Source organism: Ricinus communis, chromosome 8 (genome assembly GCF_019578655.1).
Source record: "Ricinus communis isolate WT05 ecotype wild-type chromosome 8, ASM1957865v1, whole genome shotgun sequence".
Taxonomy (NCBI): Eukaryota; Viridiplantae; Streptophyta; class Magnoliopsida; order Malpighiales; family Euphorbiaceae; genus Ricinus; species Ricinus communis.
In genome coordinates this window covers 5,952,600-5,973,583 of record NC_063263.1, presented here as the reverse complement: position 1 = coordinate 5,973,583, position 20,984 = coordinate 5,952,600, and the positions used below count along the sequence as shown (strand labels likewise).

At 33.8% G+C, this 20,984-nt stretch overlaps 2 protein-coding genes across 3 annotated transcripts; one reads left to right on the top strand and one right to left on the bottom strand.

Annotated features, from left to right (window-relative positions):
* Positions 1–5,645: 5,645 nt before the first annotated feature.
* Positions 5,646–10,699, top strand: LOC8276336 (SAC3 family protein C). Its single transcript, XM_002525532.4, has 8 exons — positions 5,646–6,730; positions 7,526–7,626; positions 8,296–8,517; positions 9,007–9,228; positions 9,330–9,415; positions 9,555–9,651; positions 9,974–10,066; positions 10,154–10,699. Exons 1-8 carry the CDS (start codon positions 6,388–6,390, stop codon positions 10,310–10,312), a joined length of 1,323 nt encoding a protein of 440 aa, XP_002525578.2. The 5' UTR covers positions 5,646–6,387; the 3' UTR covers positions 10,313–10,699.
* On the bottom strand, positions 10,662–13,458 carry LOC8276335. Of its 2 annotated transcripts, none has more exons than XM_015723269.3 (10): positions 13,252–13,458; positions 13,013–13,141; positions 12,864–12,902; positions 12,700–12,770; positions 12,367–12,462; positions 11,808–11,861; positions 11,677–11,742; positions 11,236–11,314; positions 11,050–11,157; positions 10,662–10,923 (listed from the first exon to the last, which is right to left on the bottom strand). In XM_015723269.3, the coding sequence occupies exons 1-9, from the start codon at positions 13,300–13,302 to the stop codon at positions 11,080–11,082; spliced, it is 663 nt and encodes a 220-aa protein (XP_015578755.2). In that variant the 5' UTR covers positions 13,303–13,458; the 3' UTR covers positions 10,662–10,923; positions 11,050–11,079. The 2 variants fall into 2 exon arrangements, with proteins under 2 accessions (XP_015578755.2, XP_015578756.2); XM_015723270.3 differs by having other exon boundaries at positions 12,722–12,770; positions 12,864–12,897; positions 13,252–13,409.
* Between the last annotated feature and the right edge of the window lie 7,526 nt (positions 13,459–20,984).

Below are 20,984 nucleotides of genomic sequence, written 5' to 3'. Positions count from 1 at the left end.
AAAAATTATAAAATTATACATCAAATTAAATCTTATATATCAAATATTTAAATAAAAGTGTTGTTAGGTGATTAAAATTATTCTCCGAGTACAAACTGACTTATTCGTTCTAAGAACATTTTTTTATTTTGAAAAGCATAATTTTTATAATAAAGAATAGTTTAAAGAATATAAAAGTAAAATATTTTTATATAAAATAGTAAACTAACTATTTTTAGATATTTAATTTTTTAAAAATTCTAAAATTTTATTAATGCGATAATATAAAAATTATCTATTACTTAATTTTAATATTATGTAAATTAATATATCAATTTAATTGATATTATTATTTTCTAAAATTATTATATAATTAAAAAATTAATTTTATTGAATAAATATCAAAAATATTATCTTTAGAATTAGAATTATTATTTAATTACAAAACTAATTTATTAGTTAATATAATATTAAAATATAATTAATATGTTATTTTTTAGGATAAAATTAGTTTCATTATATGATTAGAAAACTATTTATTAGTTAATATAAAATTAAAATATAATTAATATGCTATTTCTTAGGATTATAGCGAGTGTTTAGTTAGAAATATAACTTATAAATCAATGCATTAAAAGAAAAAATTATAAAATTTACACATAAATTTGAATTCCATATATCAAAAGTAAGCGCACATGTCAAAATAAAAAATTTATGTGTTAAAAATTAAATATACATATCAAAAAAATTTAAATATTTTATTACAAAGCATAAAATATTTCTTCATTTATTCTGATGTATATAACATTCTTATATAAGAACTTTCATAAATAACACGCTTTTGACAAAAAACAAAAATCACAGCAGAGAGTACATAATCAACCTCAAAAAAATTAATGTCCATGAAAATCGCTTGATACATAGAACTGATGCTCTCACGAAATAATGATTGTTAATTTAATTTTTGTTGAGATTCAACCGAACATTGACTATTATTATTTAATGGAAGAATTTTAGAAGCCTGTTTGAGAAGAATAGTGAGAACTAATTTACTGTCTTTGGTCGTGTTCATGTGTTATTGGTTATAGGTTTCTAGTTTATAAAAATAAACTTTTCTTATTTGATGAACCTCCATTGAAGCTTATCCACTGCATTAAATGTCATTTACCAAAAGTACATAAAAAAAAAAAAACTTCTTGCAATATCTGGTCTTCATGCACCCATTGTGATGAATGTTTTTGCATTATAGTTGAAGAAGCTTATCCACAAATCTATTTTTCATCATATTAGATTATGTGTATCTTTATGTAACTGATTTATTTGCTATCCTTAGCTGTATGTTTGTTAAATAGATTAGGCAGAGATTTTCTGTTATTATTTTGAACTGTACAAAGAGCTTTCTAATTGAATCAATGAAGGAGAGAGTTTTCATTTCAAACTTTTCATGGTATCAGAGCTTTGATCAAAACTCGATTATCTAAAAAAATATGGAAGGTGAGGGAAAGAAACAAGTGTCACCATACACCTTGTCTACAAATGAAAATCTTAGAAATATAAGCACCCAGATGCAATTGAGAGAAGACAACTATGATGAATGGGCTGGAGCAATTCGAACTGCTCTGCGAGCCAAGAAGGAATTTGGCTTTATCGATGGAACCATGAAAGAACCCGAAGAGGGTTCAAATGAATTAGAAGATTAGTGGACTGTGAATTCCATGCTTGTGTCATGGATATTGAATACAGTCAAACCAACGATGCGATCTACTTTGACACACATGAAAATTGCAAAAGATCTCTAGGAAGACATTAAGGATTATTTTTCAGTAACTAATGTCATACGAGTGCAGCAGTTGAAAGCAGAACTGGCTAATTGCAAACAACAAGGAATTTCACTCATGAATTACTAAGTAAAATTGAAGCAACTGTGGGAAGAATTGGCAAATTATGATATGATTTCTGCGTGCACGTGTGGGGGCTGTAAGTGCAATATTGCAGCTGAGTTGACTAAGAAACGAGAAGAAGAAAAACTTCACATACAGAACAGTTCGATCAAATATTTTAAGCACTTCTCCATTGTTTGGTGTGAGTAAGGCATATTCTTTGATGTATCAAGAGGAGAGAGTTTAAAATATTTCAAGAGGCAAAGAGATAAAGGGAGAGGCTGTCAGCTTTATGGCTCAACCAGCATTGGAACAAAAGATAAAAATATTATTTGTAAACACTACAACCGAGAAGGACATGATGTTGAGGACTGTTTTCAATTGATTGGGTATCCTGATTGGTGGGGTGATTGACCTAAAATATCTGGTCGAGGTAGAGGAAGACAAAATGGATGAAGAGGACGTGGAAAGGCTTTAGGTAGAGGACGTGGTAGAGCACGAATCAATGCTACTCAGGTAATTGGGCAGTATGATAAGGAAACGAAGGATCATGCAACTCTTAGAAATTTGACAAGTGAACAGTGGGCAGCAGTTCTGAGTTTGTTGAACACATACAAATCAGGAAGTGATGAGAAGATGACTGGTAAGAGAAATTCTAATTGGTAATTGACTCCGGGGCTACCCAACATATGCCAGGAAACTCAGGATGTTTAACTAATTTGAACAAGATCTCAGGTTGCCCAATTGGCTTACGTAATGGAAATCAAGTATTGGCATTGCAAGAAGGATCGATTTGCATGGGAAAGTGCATAAAATTAGAAAACATTCTTCATAAGATTAAATTGCAATCTGATTTCTGTGTCATAATTGCTTGATGTATTAAATTGTAATGTGTTGTTCACTAATAAGCTTTGTTTAATACAGGATCGAACTTCGAGGATGGTGATTGGAGCGGATGAATGATGCAGGGGGCTTTACTGCCTTAAGAAGGAGTCACCAGTTCAAGTATTCAAGGCTATAAAATTAAAGTTACATGATCTTTGGCATAGAAGGATAGGACATCCGTCTTTAAAAGTGGTAGGATTAGTTCCTAGAATTAGAAATCAACTAGGTACAAATAAAACTTGTGATGCTTGCTTCAAAGCTAAACAAACTAGAGAAGTGTTTTATTCTAGTAAAAATAAAGCTAATGAAATTTTTGTATTTGTTCATTGTGATTTGTGGGGACCTTATAGAGTCTCTAGTTCATGTATTGCATCCTATTTTCTTACAATTGTTGATGATTTTTCAAGATGTGTGTGGATATACTTGATGATAGATAAAACTGAGGTAAGCCGAATTTTGCAAAGTTATGTTGCTATGGTTAAAAGGAAATTTGATAAGAATGTTAAAATAGTCAGAAGTGATCGTGGAATTGAATTTGTAGGTATGACAAGCTATTTTTCAGAAAATGGGATACTTCGTCAAACTTCGTGCGTAGGAACTCCACAATAGAATGGGCGAGTGGGAAGGAAGCACCGTCACGTTCTTAATATGGCAAGAGCTTTGAGATTTCAAGCTAATCTGCCTATTGGTTTTTGGCGTGAATGTGTATTAACTACTGGATATCTAATCAATCGAACTCCTTCTCAACTATTAGAAGGGAAAACACCTTATGATGTTCTGTATGGTAAGTCTCTTGATTATAACTACATTCGTACATTCAGATGCTTGTGCTATGCGAAGAATTTGAATAAAGAAAAAGATAAATTTGCTAGTAGAAGTCACCGATGTATTTTTGTGGGATATCTTTTTGGTCAGAAAGGTTGGCGATTATATGATTTAGATATGCAAAAATACTGTGTCTAGAGATGTCGTATTTTGTGAAGATGAGTTTTCATATGCAGTTGATAATACATAAGTCAACAAGCATGTTTCCAATTCTAAGCAATTCCAAGTGAATGAATGCTTTGAAGAGGAAGTTGAAGGTGAGAAAGGAGAAAATGAAACTGGCCAAATTGATCATGATAAAGAATGAAACGAGCACTTGCGACATATTTAAAGATGATAATGCTGAAGTGAGGGAGGGAAATACAAAGTTAGTGCCCAGGTCAGAAAATATAGAAGTGGTAGAAGGATTGACAGAACTTGGGCATGGTCTTCGCTCAAAACAAGTGTCTACATGGCTGAAAGAGTATGTGACATATGCTGCTCAAAGCGTTAGCCTCTCTGCAAGTTTATCCAAACCAGCTCCATTCTCAGGTATGTCCTATGACTTAGCTAAATATGTGAATTACACAAGTTTCTCACCAGAACATCAAGTCTTCTTGGCAGCCATAACAACGAATATAGAGCCCAAGTTTTACCATCAAGTAGTAAAGGATGTTTGGTGGAGAGAAGCTATGAAGAAGGAGATTGATGCACTAAAGAATAATGGAACATGGACTCTCGTCGATCTGCCATAAGGGAAGAAGGTAATAAGAAGCAAATGAGTTATACAAAACTAAGTATAACTCGAATGAAACAGTTGAGCGATACAAGGCACGTCTAGTGATTCTTAGAAACAATTAAATGGAAGGAATATACTACAATAAGACATTTGCACCAGTGGCAAAAATGGTAATAGTGCGCACATTTCTGTCTATGGCAGTGGCTAAAGAATGGGAACTTCATCAAATGGATGTTCATAATGCATTTCTTCATGGAGACTTGGCTGAAGAAGTTTACATGAAGATGCCACCTGGATTTCACACTTAACAGCTCGAAAAAGTGTGCCGTTTGAGGAAGTCTCTTTACGAATTGCGACAAGCTCCTTGTTGTTGGTTTGCAAAATTGGTTGATGCATTGAAACAGTATGGGTTCATTCAGTCACATTCTGATTATTCATTATTTACTTTGATTCAAGGTGAAATACATTTAGCTGTCCTAGTGTATGTTGATGATCTTATAATTGCTGGCAATAAATCACACTTAATTGCCAAATTTAAATCATACTTGAGTCAATGCTTTCATATGAAGGATTTGGGTGTTTTGAGATATTTCTTAGGAGTTGAAGTGGCAAAAGTGATGAAGGAATTTTTTTATGCCAGCGAAAATATACGTTGGACATAATCAATAAAGCTGGATAGTTGGGTGCTAAGCCATCGAATTTTCCTATGGAATAGAATCAACATCTTCCATTAGCCAAATGTGAATTGATAGAAGATCCTGAAAAATTTCGGCGGTTAGTGGGACATTTGATTTATCTAAGTCTAACTCAACCTGAGTTGTCATATAGTATTCATATTTGGCACAATTTATGCAACAACCAAGGAAAGAACATTGGAAAGCAGCTTTACGTATAGTTAGATACTTGAAAGGCAGTCCGGGACAAGGAATTCTTCTGAAAGCTAATTGTAGTCTTGAGCAACAGCCTATTGTGACTAAGATTGGGGAGGTTGTCCATTAACTCGGTGATCATTCACTGAGTATCTTATATTTCTTAGAGGCTCTCCATTTTTCTGGAAAACCAAGAAACAACATACTGTTTCTAGATCGTTTTCAGAAGCCGAGTATCGTTCAATGGCTGCAACTGTTTGTGAACTCAAATGTCTATTCAAGTGTTTTGTAACAGTCAAGCAGCCATGCATTTGCTACTAATCCTTTTTTCATGAGCGCCCTAAAAATATAGAAGTTGATTGTCATTTTATGTATGATGAGATACGAAATAGTGTGATTGCCATAGATTATATTCAAAGCAGCGAGTAACTGGCGGACATATTTACTAAGGCATTAGGCAAAGAGAGGTTCGAATTTCTTCTTCACAAGTTTGGTGTTTGTAATCCTCACGCTCCAACTTGAGATAGGATACTGGATGATGTATATCTTTATGCAACTGATTTGTTTGTTATCCTTAGCTGTATATTGGTTAGCTGTGATTTATTTTTAGCTCTATGTTTGTTAAATAGATTAGGCAGAAATTTCCTGTTATTATTTTGAACTGTATAAACAGCTCTCTAATTTAATTAACGAAGGACAAAGTCTTCATCTCAAATTTTTCATATCAAGTACCCAAATTTGGGTTGAAGTTTTTTTGCATTGAAGGACTGCAGGCCGCTTTTCAATCAATTTGATGAAATTTTGGGATTTCAAGAGATTAATCATAGATCGTGTTCTCTGTTGCTTATTTTCATGAAGACGTAACTTCCAAGAGACTGAAATTACAGATTCCAAAGGAAACCCACACGAGTTGATGAAGACGAAGTGGTGGGAAAATAAAGCTCCTAGTTTTTGGAATTGCAATCGCAGGAATTTAAAAGCAGTGAGAGAGGAACGGTTTTTTTGGTTAGGTTTCTGCGAGTAGAAGAATGGGCCTACTTTCATGTAAACCCACATTAACTACTAACCCACTAAAAAAACCATCTTTAACCGGTTAACCCACTTTCTTGTTTTAAATAATAAAATAAGATATAAAAGTAATAATCTTCACTAATTTTGATTCCCATTAGAAGGTTGAGTATCAAATTAGTTTGATACTTCAAAAAATTAGAAAAAAAAAAAAGAGAAGGCCATGGATCATAGGAGACAGCGTAATCGTCATCAACGTCAGAACCATTCATTCTCCAATTCATCATCGTCGTCTTCTTCTTCTTCATCTTCGATTGAATCAAAGCGCTCCACATCAAATAATATCAGAAGCAACGAAGTTTCAAGCTCTAACTCTAATAATATAAGCAACAATTATATGCCTAAGAACACAAGTAATTCCCGTTATGTGCCACCCAGTAGAAGACCAAGCATTACTACTAGCACTACCCAGAATGAAAAAGTTAAAATTGGTGGAGAAGAAGAAGTAACTACAAAAGATTATAGCTTTCCAGTTTTAGTTGGAACTTGTCCTTTTATGTGCCCAGGTAAGTTATTCGTTAATCAACTTTTCTTTTCTTTGGTTTATTTTGAAGCTATAATAAATTAGTTGGTTTTTATGGATAAAATAGTCCAAGAAATTTACTGGTGCTCCTCTGAGTTAGACAACAACTGAAAATCACTGTACTCTTAGGATCTTCTATGTTTAGTTTAGTGTAGTTTGGTTGTTTTGTTCACATCTTTGTCTTGGAAGAAGCAAACTTTTGACTTTGTTCCTAACTGCTGAAGAGTGTATTTGTCTATGGTGAAATGTTGGGAGATTGGTACTAAAATAAATTGTATTATGATTTAACATTGAGGTTTGTCTATGGTGAGTGACTAATCTGGAAATCATGGGATGCAGGACACGTTCTCTTCCTAATGTCTATTAGGTTATCTATTGTTTCTCCTTTATATTGTTCCTATCTGTGCAAAGAATCATGCTGCCATTTATCTGAATTGGAAAGATTGAGACTTTAATAGAGCTTCCAGTCTGTCCATACACCTTTTATTCACTCTCATTATTCTAGCTTACATCCCTTGGATACTAGAAAAACTATAAAGACTTTATCCTGTCCATTACCATAAATTAGATGCGCAGGTTGTGGACAAATGAACTTCCATCTGTCATTAGAGGCAACAACCTGCCAGATGAACCTTTTTTTTACTTCTTAGCTTCCTTGTGTTTTTTTAAATGAATTAGAACATATGTGTGAAGATACATTTGTTGTTTTGATAATTAACTTTTAGCTGGTTGTAGTTGTTAACTTCTTTTACCTTTTTGTCCATTTTTGTGCTGATAGAGAGTGAAAGGACCCAACGAGAGCGACTGCGAGACTTGGCTGTGTTTGAGAGGCTACATGGAAATCCAGGGAAAACATCTCCAAGCTTAGCTGTCAAAAAGGTACTCTCACCTCTTATGTCTTTCCACCTCTTTGTTAGTCTGTTGGAGTGGGTGGTAGTAACCATGTACCTCACAAAAAACCTTTCGTGTATTTGAGCTGCAAATGGAGGGTTGTGTGCTCAAGCTTGTTGAAATAATTTCAGAATGTTGCTGCCATTATATCAGTTACCAACAAAAAGACATTCTCGTTTGGCAATCTAATTATCTGCCTCTTTTCTCCCTTTTATCATTACTATAAGAAGACTTTGCAGTACTTGATGCATCTTATGACAATGTTAGCAAGTATACTTGATTCTTGATAGTTGATTTAAATGCACCCTGTCTGAAAATTCTCAATAGTTTATTAGTTTCTGGGATATTCGTCTTTCAGATGCAACTGCAAGTAACAAGTCCCATAGGTTATTAGTTTCTGAGACTGGTCATCTTTCAGATGCAAGTAACAGTTACCCTTGCCATTTCCTTTTTTGGTTTTATCTCAAGCTCGTCAATGCCATAGCTTCACTTGTTTGCTCTTGTGCTGGGGTGCTTCAATTTCTATAGTTAATATGCTTTTGTTATAGGCAAAAGCAGGCCTCAAGGCCCCAGAACTAGATATTTTTGAAAAAAAGAAATCATTTATATTCGAGTTTCAAAATAAAAGTACAACTCACCTTTATCTTCTCTTATTAGTTTTGCAGAACAATATCAACCGCACATGTGCAAGCATCTGATGTGCGGCCACTCCCTGTATTGGAAGACACTTTGAGCTACCTTTTGAACTTGGCAGACTCTACAGACCATCCTTTTGAAGTAGTTCATGATTTCCTCTTTGACAGGACAAGGTCCATAAGACAAGATCTTAGTATGCAGAATATAGTCAATGACAAAGCAATCTATATGTATGAGAAAATGGTAACATTTTGTTGGCTTAAACTTTTTCCATTATCTTCTTTCTAGAAAGGTTCATCCACTCAATTGATAGTTTGGATCAAGTAATTCTTTTTAGTAAATATTACTTTCCCTTCTGCAGAAAGATATACACATGATATTTCCAGTCTTCAACTTGTTCATCATGAAATAGATTCATTATTCTCATAATTATTAAGACAGTTATTTTTGTTTGCATGATACGAGCACGATATGTGATAATTGTACCCGAGGATGGATAATGGGTATTTTCGGATTGTTTGAACAAAACATCAATCTAGGTTTAAATTAAATTCGGATTTGAATTTTGATTCAATTGAGGAGTAAGCCTATTTTTCTGGTTCTAATATCAGTAGTAATAGCTTTTTCTATGGAATTCCATACAAAAGTAACCTTTATTTCTTCTGTTTTCTTTATTTCCCTGCTTAAGGTTCTCACATGAATATGATACTTTAACTTGTTTTTGGTGCACAGGTTAAATTTCATGTTGAATCTCACCATAGGCTTCAACATGGTGGTAGCGGTGAACATATTTCTTCCGTGCATTACCTCAACATGGAGCAGCTGATAAAGGCTCTGACATCTCTTTATAAACTATATGATGCAAATCGAAATCCCAATTGTATATATGAAAATGAGTCGGAGTTCCGCTCACTTTACGTTCTTCTTCATCTTGATTCCAGAAACCAACCAATGGTTTGAACTCTACTTCATTAGTGTGGTTAACTATAGTCTTCTTTCATGAACACATCCTTGTAAGGTGCTAAGTAGTTTCAATGTAACTTTATGATGTTCAGGGGGAGTCGCTTTCTTTGTGGTTTAGTCGCCTGCCTCACCCAATTATCCAGTCAAAAGAAATGTGTTTTTCCCGGAGCGTATTGCGGTATATGCTTAAACTTTCAGACCATTAGGTGTTTTCAGCTGTTATCTCATCTAAACTAGGCTTCTACTTTTCTTTTCCGTTTCCTTTAACTTGTTTTAATGACTCCTCAAATTTGTATGTCTGAACCCTTTTTCCGCAGAGCTTTTCGCATGGGCAATTACAAGCGGTTTTTTTATACTGTGGCTGCTGAAGCATCCCATCTGCAATACTGTATTATTGAACGTTACTTTAATGAGGTAATGAAAAATGTTTGTCCAACTTGAGCTTTTGCCTTGTAGTAATGCTGACCTTGGTTAAAAATCGATTACAGTCTGGCCAGCCTTGACATCTTATCCCTATTCGTCTTTTCATGATACATCTACTGTTATTGGTCCTTGCTGTCGTTTTGTTGCGTTTCACTTTGCCTTTGGCTTATTTGTTTAACAAATTTTATTACATACATAGCAGAGTTAGTGCCAATATTTGGTGCTTATTCTCCAGAATGCATGTGGAAGCATATTAAGGCTGCTTGATGTAGCCCTTCTAATTATTTCTGTTGAACAATTTTTTGTCATGAAGATCCGAGCGCAGTCTCTATCGTGTATAAATAATGCTGGCTACAAACTTCATCCATATCCCTTGGCACACCTATCAAATCTCTTAATAATGAAGGTATGCTTTTCATTATTTGGAACTCACTGCATTACTAGTTGGTGACTAATTTCGTAATTGATTTATGAAATCTGCATGTGCTTTTAGGAATCAAATCTGGAACTCTTTTGCAATGCTTGTGGTCTTAAGACCTACACTGATGAAATGGGAAATAAGTTGCTACCTACCAAGCAAACAACCTTCTGTATCCCCAAGGGAGGATTTCAAAGCTTTAACTTTACAGATTTGGAGCAGTTTGACAGATGACTAATCAAGTCCATTGCAAGAAGAGAACATTTGGAAAAGAATTATTCTTTCAGGGAAGCTTTGTAATGCACAAGCCAGGCTTATTCTCAGAGTGCTAACATGCTTCATGCCATGTTTTAGAGTGCCTTAACCCTAGCTCAGTTGTACAAAGAGCCATTCACTATTTGTCTAGCCAATTTGTGAATCATAGGCCTAAGGATTGAACTAAAGTTGGTTTCCCCATGAAGGGCACTGATCGGGCAAGGACGACCTGAATACTTGCTCTTGTACACCTCTAGGCACAGTTTGTTTGGCATTTATTGATCCTCTGGAGAGGAATATCTGTTGTATTTTATGTGCAAACTTGTCATTATCAATATTTCAACTTCTTATATTCCATATGTCAAATTTCGGATATTCTTTGAAAATTTTGCAAGTTAATTATTGATCTTACAAGTTTGCAAATAAGCAATGACCTGATACAGAAAATATGAGTTGAACGCATTCTTTCACAGTTCATGTTGAACTTATCTTCCAATGTTTGCTGGGGTTAAAAGTAAAAGCCACAGCAGCCTTTTCCACTCCGCATCTCCTCTGTACATGGGTGCAGGGGTGTCAGGAACTCGTGCTATCTGTTAAAACCAAATATCAAATATGTCATTACTAATTAGTATAACGGCAATTCACAAAAGATTTACATTGGCTACTAATTGTGGATGAAGTGAACATGAAAGAAATCAAGAAGATGAGAACAATACCCAGCTAAAATAGACAAAAATTAAAATGTTTTACGCCCAAAGCAATGTCACAACCAAAAACAAGATGAAGGCAAGTCCAAGACAGAATCCAACAATGGCCATGAAAGCCTGGCAACAAATGAACAAAATTAAATAAAGTTAAGTAATTTAAATAAAAACATTTTAAGTAATCCAAATGTAATATACCTTCCCCTGAGACTCAAACTTAAATTTGAGCGTAAACCATGACAATCCTCTGTCTACAAAAGGAGCAAGAGCAACGGCCCTGAATAAAGAACAAATGCTTCAAAATATTTATTTCAATAATTATAAAGAGAAAACAATACAAAATATAGTCACTAGATATGAGTTAAAGTTATGCAATTCTAAATATAAATAGCCATGAATTTCAATGAAAAAAAGGATAAATGTAAAAAATCAAGATGATGCATATTAGAAAATCAGTATTCAGAAGAACAAAAACATAATGCCAGCCAGCTATATATAATCATAACTCCTCAGCATTTGCTGTTCAGATGCTCAATTTTCATTCAAACCCATTAAGTAATCAACAAAAAGAAAATGTCATTAAAGCACATCCTCACATTTAGACTGGAAAAATAGGACAATTGAGTTTGAGCATCTCACCCTCCAGCTCTTATAAGCTTAGTAACTTGACTCCCAGCCCACACCATGGCCATTACTTTGAGAAATCTATAAATGTTTACAGTGTTAGCAGCATTTCTACTCTCATAAGCACTTAGAAGATGAGAGGTTACCGTTCAACAGCAGCAAAGTAACCCATTTTACCAGGAGCCGGAGCAACATAAAACCTAGCAAGCAAGTGAAAAATTGTTTAACAGCCATAGGATCTTAACCGAGTAATATGCTAGAAAACAATGAAAACCCAGGCATAAGACTTTCTTTAAAGCACGATCCCTCACATTTGCATGTGAAAGAAAAAAGGAAAAAAATGATCTTATCTTGAACTATTTTACAACAGAAACCTTCACCACCAAACTCGGCACAATCTACTGACTATTTACTCATGATGATAGGTTGAAGCAGAAGAGACTTATCATAGACTCAACTATCTACTCAATCCTAGACTTAACACCTCTTTCTCTCTCTCTCTCTCCGGGTCGGTATGTTGTGTGGGGTGATGGAGATTCAGCCATTTTACTTTCTGTTATTATTGCATCTTTGTAGAGCGCTCAAAAGCATAAACGCACCAAATAGAATCTACACCTCCCAGAAATTTTTGTAGTGTTTGTTATTGTAGAAATTAAAAGAAACATGAAATCAAGATTAAAGGATTTGGAGAGTGATTTCACATACCACACCAAGAGAAAGGTTGTGAGATAGTATGCAGTATTCAACAGCCCATATGACAATATTCCAGAAACTCCATATCTTTTTAGTTTCTTCAACATCCTAGAAAATCAAAACAATAAGTCTATGACAAATAGACCAACGCAATATACACAGCAGCTTAAAAGACCAGAGAATATATGTGCATTTTAGCATTCATTTTTATCACTAATGTGGAATCAAATCACTCGGACAATAATTAACCAGTTCAAACTTGATCAATAATTAATTATCAGCTTCATACAGACTTGTCATCATCATGGCATTTTTGAAAGAAAAAAACAAGTAGTAATAATTCACAGTGAAGGCAAGCAGTAAGTACGCGCCGGACGTGAATGATGCTTGACCGGCGTCATATTTTTCTCTTGAACCTGCAAAATTGAAAACATGACAGCGGTAAACTTATATAACTGCAAATTTGACACTAAAAATAAATCATAAAAAAAAGTTAAACATTGTTATACCTTCAAGGTTAGAATCAACGTTATCTGGATAAGCCTGGCCTTGATACAAAAATAGAAATTACAGTTTTAATCTAAAAACTCTACTTGTAATCATAAAAAAAAATTAAAATTTAATTTGCAATGAATAAGATTAGAATGTGTTTACTCACATTGCTTTCTCCGTTAGTTGAGCAGAGTCGTCGTGTATGGTTCTGATTCAGCGACGAATTCTGACATTTTTGCAAGTAATAATGCCTTGGAAATCGAGAAATGAAAGTGCAACGGAGCTTGTTGAAACCCTAGATAAATTTTACAATTAAAAAAACCAACAAAAAAAAAAAAAAACTATAGTGAATGAAATCAAATTGAGTTTGAATTTGAGAAAAAAAGATTTAAAGTAAATAAGTACGTGGTGCTGCAACAATGGCGTAGAGTAGGTGAACTTCAAAGAGAAAGACATCGGCGATGAGAAATGAGGTCGATTAAATTACGCGGGAGTCTGTTATTGAAAGTATTAATTTTTTCTTTTAATTCTCCAAATAATAATAACATTTTACATTATTATTTTTTTCAAAAGAATAAAAAGATAATAATAACATTTTACATTTTTTTTTTTAATTCATTAGAAGGATCAATAAAAAGAAAACCAGCGAAACGAATCCACTTGAGAAAGTAATCAAATCGAATTAAAATATTGTTAATCACATTGATTGGTTCGGCTTCAATTTTTATTTTTAATTAATCTCATTTTCGATAATCAATTGAGTTTATTTTCATATTTTTATAATTTATACATATATTTTTAGATTTTTCACCAATTAATCAACCAAATATTATTGATTCTTTTTTCCTTTTTTCAGTTTTTTTTCTCAAACTAACCAATAATTTAAATTTTTTATTTGATTTTTCAATTTAAACAATTTATAAACCCAACCTCATTACTCAATTTTTGTGTGAAAATATAATGTTTTTTTGTATGTTCTTATTAAATTATAAATAATTATTTTTTATTTTAATTTATTTTAAAATGTATATATTTTAATAATATTTTTCATTTTATTTTTTTAGTTTATTTTTTATTAATAAAATGAAAGAAAATATGACTTTAAATTTTTAAAGTGAAAAATTGAAGAATTATTGCTGGACAAATCTCAGTTTAATGAGATGAGAGAAGAAGCTTTTATTAAGATGAATATTGACGTTTCTTGTTTAGTACTGCAAGTGCACTAACCGTTCCTATAGTAAGGGTAAGTTCACTACAAAGTCAATCTCTCAATGAACTATGATGTCACTTATTATAAAGACTAATTATCAATATAAAACAATAAAAAAATTTAAATACTCTAAATCAGTAGATTGAGAGAATAATGCTCATAAAATAAAATAATTAAATAATAAATAAATATACAATATAAATGCAAATGCTTATGATTTAAAACTATATGCTAAAGATAGTATTTAGTCTAGTCATTTACTTAATAATCTCCTTGTTTTATTTTAAGCCTAGATCTAGAGAATGAGATGATGATGTGCATTTTCTCTAAATCACTCAAGCTAATGATGCAACCTAGGTTTCTTATACTAACATAGATTAAAATAAAGATGATATTTCTTAAACTTTTAATCTAAAAATTTCCATAACAAATATTACTAGGCAACCAATAATAATAGATGAAATTAATACATATATAAAGGTAAAGAAATCATTCATTAAATAAATAAATAACAAGATTCATACAAAAGTAAAAAGACTAAAGTAAACACTTACGAAAACTAGCATAATATATTTAACTCAATAATCAATTGTGTTAAATAGAAAAACATAAAATAATAAAGTAAAAACTCACTCTAGATCTAAAATTTTTTTCGAGCAGGAAGACGATTGGTACTCACTCTCTACTTCTTGAAAAACTTCTTAGATCTTAAAAAGAGTAATGAAAACTAAACTAAATATTTATGGAGAATTATGGAGAAAATAATGATGAGCAAGTGTAGAGAACACATATGAGAAAACTTTCATTCCTCCAAAATTAGGTTTTGCAAATATATATATAAAGAAAAGTCATCATTTATATAAATCTCCCTAGAGATAAATATACTAATATAAGTCTATATAATAGATAAGACTTTTAGTATCTTTATCTCCGCCAAATATTTTTTCATAAATAACTCTTAATATAAATCTTAATAATTATACAAAATGACTAAAATGTCCCTTGGACTTTGCAATTAGCAATCTATATGTCTTAAACTTGGGCCTTGATACGAACATATTAAATTAAGCTTCTTTTTACGTATTTAGCTTTATATTTTTCTCTTTTGGCTAATACCACATGAAAATAAATAATTAAGCTCAAGTGAGGGTAAGAACACATATTTTTACTATAGTATATATAAAAATATATCATTTAAGCTCTAAAATACTCTTAAATATTTATATTTAATTTATATCGATGAAATATATAGTCTTTTACAAGTGTAGCCTAAAAGAGAAAGAAAAGGTATCGGGATCAAGGGACAAGAAAAGCTAAATACTAAAAGACAAGACAATACAACTAATACAAGAATATGTCTAGACGAAAGGGACAGTAATGACTGGATCACAGGGAACGACATATAATTGCGTCGTTATTGCTTGTGATTCTAACATCCCCCTGCAAACTTGGTGGATCAACCATTCGAAGTTTGTCTCGTAAGAACTGAAAACGAGTGTGTGACAGAGATTTGGTGAGGCAGTCTGCAATCTTGTCACTTGATGGCACAAACCTGACATCCAATTGTTTGGCCAAAACTCTATCTTGAATGAAATGCACATCAACTTTAATATGTTTCGTCCTGGCATGAAACACAGGATTTGCAGCCAAGGCACTTGCACTAAGATTATCACACCATGCTATAGGAACACATAAGAGAGGAAAGTAAATTTCCTTAAGTAAAGATTCCAACAAAATTAACTCATAAGTTATCGCTGTTAGGGCTCTATACTCAGACTCAACACTTGATCTTGAAACTACACTTTGTTTCTTAGAGGACCAGGACAAAAAGGTGTCACTCAGATATATACAGTAACCTACAGTTGACCTCCTGTCATCAACACAGTAGGCGTAGTCTGCATCTGTAAATCCTTGTAGAGTTAAGCTTGCGCACAACTTGATGTGAATTCTTAGAGTTCTTGTTCCTTTAAGATACCTCAAAACTCTTTTCACTCCTTTCTAATGAACATTAGTTGGATGTTGCATAAACTGACTCAACCTGTTCACAATAAAGGATATATCGGGTCTTGTGTTTGTCAAATATTGCAAGGCCCCAATAACCTTTCTGTACTCAATTGGATTTTGCAATGGAGTTCCCTCTGCTAGACTCAGTTTCTTTACTGTGATTGCTAGTGTTGAGCAGGGTTTAGTATTCTCCATTTCTGTTCTTTTTAGTAGCTCTATATATACCTTCTTTGAGTTAAATGCATCCTAGTTTGATCTCTTTTGACTTCTATTCTTAGAAAGTGGTTGCCGATCACCCATGTCCTTAAGAGCTAATAGACTATTTAATCTCTTGACGAAGATCATGATTGACTTAGAATTGCTTCCAGTGATTATAATGTCATCTACATAGATCAAAAGCATTATAACTTGAGTCTTGTCTTTATACGGATTAGAGAAGTGTCACATCTTAGCATTTTTAAATCCCCAACTAGACAGAGTGTTCTTCAGTCTGTTGTACCAGGCATTGGGTGCCTGCTTTAGACCATATAGGGCCTTATTCAGTTTACACACAAAGTCTGGTCTTGATTTATCTTTGAACCATCTAATTGTGCCATGTAAACGGTTTCCTCAAGCTTTCCATTCTGAAAAGCATAATTTATATCTAATTGCTTTACATACCAGCCCTTTGAGACAACTATAATCAGTATCACTCCAATAGTTGATGCCTTCACCACAGGACTGAAAGTTTCTGAGAAGTCTATCCTAGGAGTTTAGGTAAAGCCCTTTGCAACCAGCCTGGCTTTACACCTCTGATAACTACCACCAGCATTGTATTTCACTTTAAAGACCTACTTGTTTTCTCTAAGGCTGAGATTGGGTGAATTGGGGACTAAGGTCCAAGTTTTGTTTCTTTCCAAGGCTTTAAGTTCCTCCCTTATAGCCTTTAGCCACTGCTCAGAATTTAAGGCTTCTTGAATGGAGCTTGGTTCTTATGGTGTACAGGATTTGAATACATAAAACGTTTTGTATTTTGAAGGGTATTTTAAAGGTTTATGGATTCTAGCTTTGGCTCTGGTGATCATATGGTGTCTTGGAGGTTCAGGAGAGGGAGTTGGTATGAAATAAGGTACAATGGATTCCGTTTGATCTAGTGGACTTGTTGATTCAGAATGTTGGTATTGGTCATGAGTTGAATGATTGTGTTTAGGGTTGGACTTACTTAAGTAGTTTGCAGAAGAGAGTTGTTTATCATTAGCTTGTTGGTGCATAGATGGAGACTTGGCTGGAGATAATGCTTCTTCAGAAGAAACCTGCAAAGGACTCTTAGAGCTTGATCCTGTAGATTTGTGAGTAAGAGAGGGAAGTTGGTTTACAGTTTCAGTGTTTTTGAGATTTGGGAACTAGTGATGATAGGTAATGACAGTTGGTAATTTTGATTGTTTTGAGTTTAGAAACCCATGTTGAAAGGAAACTCTTTTTCATTAAAGACTACATGTAGAGATAGATAGATTCTTCCAGTAGCACTAAGCCATTTGTATCCCTTGTGAGATTCACTGTAACTAAGGAACACATACTTTGATTTGTGAAGTTGGAACTTTTGTGTTTGATATGGTCTCAAGCATGGAAAGTATGCACATCCGAAGGTTGTTAGGGTATTATATTCTGGTTGTTTGCTAGACAATTTACAAAGAGGTTTTTTTCCTTAAAGAGTTGGTGTAGGAAGTCTGTTGATCAAGAACATAGAGTTTTGAAAGGCTTCACACCAGAACTTTAATGGCATGTGGGCTTGTGCTAGGAGAGTAAGGCCAGTCTCAACAATATGTCTATGTTTCCTTTCTGCCCTGCCATTCTTTGCTGATGAGCTTTGACAATATTGTTAATCAATTCCATAATGAGTACTCTTTTCCCCACTCTAGCTCCGCCGAATAGTCTTATTTATCCCATTGCTCTTATTACAGTGGTTGACAGTGGCTTATGTACACAATCTCATTGTGTGAGGACAAGAAAATCTAATTGCTACCCCTTATTCTTTTACAAGGTTGGTGAATGCTTGGTACTCTCCACCCATATTAGACTGAATAGTTTTTATTTTTCTCTCAAGTTGATTTTCAACCAGGCTTTTAAATTCAATAAGGACCTTGAGGGCATTTGACTTGTTTCTCAAGGGATAGATCCAGGTGTACCTACTGTAATAATCTATAAAGTGTATGTAGTACCTGAATCCTAAGGTAGATTGAACTGGGAAAGGTTCCCATATATCAGTATGAATAAGGTCTAAAGGTTTCAAGGAATGAGACACAGAATTTTTGAATGGTAACAGATGAGACTTCCCAAATTGACAGGCATCACAAAATGATACTTTTGCATTAATAATGCAATGTTGATTATATGATTGTAAGATTTGATTCAATACTCTATCTAAAGGATGGCCAACCTTCTGTGCCAATCCTCCTTTTGAAAACTTAACATTGATTCCTCGATTCTACTAGTTGAACAGCTTTAGTCTGGTTTGTGAGAGGTCCTGATGTTTGAGAGAGATTGGTTGAGGGTCTGGTGGTGTCAGTTTCAAGCTGATAGAATCCATCTTTAGGTTTTCCTTGTAGAAGGATTACTCATGTTGCCTTGTCCTTCACAGTGCACCCACAAGAATCAAATTAAACAACAACATCATTAGCATTTATAAGCTGAGAGACACTGAGTAAATTCTTTTTAATAGCGAGTACATGAAGAATGTCTTTGAGCAATAAGCATTTATCAGTTTTGGTGTATAAATGTGCATTTCCAATGAGAGCAATCTTCAATTTATTTCCATTACCAACAGTTAAGAATTGTTTACCCATGTATTCAGTTACTGTTTCCATTTGAGATACATCATCAGTGACGTGGCAGTTTGCGCCACTGTCAGCATACCACCCAGGGTCACTCACAGTCTCAGGAGCTGCAAGGTAAGCAGTGTTGTTGTTGTTGTAGTTGTTGGTGTTATTATTATTTCTGTTCTGAGTTTGAGGATCATTATATGACTCATCATATATGTTAGAGCATTTGACAGTTGTATGTCCTATTCTACCACAGACCTAACATATAGGTCTGACATTACCTCCTCTCGCACCTCTGGCTCTTGACCTTCCTCCTCTGCCAAAATAGCCACTCCTCCTTCCTTGGTTTTTATTTTGCGTTGTAGCAGTTTGTTAGTACTGTGGACGACCTTGATTTCTTTGAGCATTGCCATGATATGAGCCCTAACTCTTACTAAAGCATCCTTGACAACTGGCATTTTTGTTACCAACATAGTTTGCAGAAACCTGCCCCAGATTAATTAATGCTATTCCTGCATTCATCTGCTCAATCCTCTTCTCGTAGCTCAACAGGATTGCTTGGAGCTCAAGCTAGCTGACATCTTCTTTTTCATTTACCTGACAAACCACAGGATTGTAATCATGTGAATTCAGTCCAATAAGGACTTAAGTAACTAAATCATCCATAGGAATTGGCTTTCCAGCAAGAGCCATATTGTCAGCTAGCTTCTTAGCTGTTTTGAGATATTCAGACATCTTCATGCCCTCTTTCTGGAGTTTTTGGAATTCCCTCTTGTAATAAACTATTTTAAATTTAGTTTCACACCGAACAGTGCTTTGAGAGCATCCCACAGATATGTTGATGTCTCATTTCCAATAACTATAGCTGCAAGTTCAGGTTCTATTGAGTTATAGAGCCACCCCTATTGTATTTGGTCCTGTACTATCCATTCTTCATATTTTGGATTCTCAGTAAGTTCCAGGTCACCATCACCAAGCTTTGATATTACAAACTCCAAAGAACACTTCTTTGATCCAGTAATGAATCGTTCAAGCCTGTTGCCTCTTATCACAGGGAGGACTAAGTTCTTCAAGAGAAAGTAGTTTTCCTGATTCAGTTTGATTGAACAGTATGAGCCGAGAGGATTTCCTCCTGAGAGACCATTTGGTCTTGAGTTGCTGGAGAGACTCGTGGTAGAGCTCTTGAGCTCTGCAGCTTTTGACATTCCAGATTTTCCTTCTTCTTTCTTTGGTACCTTGTCATCATATGACCTTTTCTGTGTTTGAGGAGTTTTGGTTGATTCAGCCTCATCGTGTGAAGACCCAGCCATTGCAGTAGCTCTGATACCAAGTGAAGAATTGAAGAGTTAATGCTGGACAAATCTCAGCTTAATGAGCTGAGAGAGGAAGCTTTCATTATGATGAATATATAGTCTTTATAAGTGTGCCTAAAAGAGAAAGAAAAGATATTGGTACACATGTCATTACATCAACTAAAGATATCTACCTAGGATCAAGGGACAAGAATAGCTAAAGACTAAAGGACAAAACAATACAGCTAATACAAGAATATGTCTAGACAAAAGGGATAACAATGACTGGATCACAGGAAATGACATATAGCTGTGTCATTTTTGCTTTTAGTTCTAACACTTGAGTCATTTTAGAAAATGATAATGAACTAGAAAATCTTTTGAAAACTTAATTTTTATATTGCTTCATACAACAAAGAATAAAGCATTACTTAAAAAATTGTTGGGATGCTGACTAGATGACAAATTTGAGTATCACAAATTGAAAAACTCTTCGACATATAAAGTAAGAATACCAACTAAATTACTTATTGATAAATACATTTTTATGTTATTATACTAAATATACATTTATCTTTGATTGACGGACGATTAAGACGTATTTTTATAATTCAATGTCAAACATAGAACATACAAGATTCTCACGACAAGGATGAATACATTTTATATCTTTGGAGTAAGACAAATTAGGGCATCTGATCAAGTAATATATTGCATAGTAATTATTGATCAAAATCCTGAATATTAAAACATGTTCATATTCGATGACTCTATGCATAAATAGTTAACTTGTCTTGGATACTTATGAAAATATTTTTACCGTCATTCATTTAA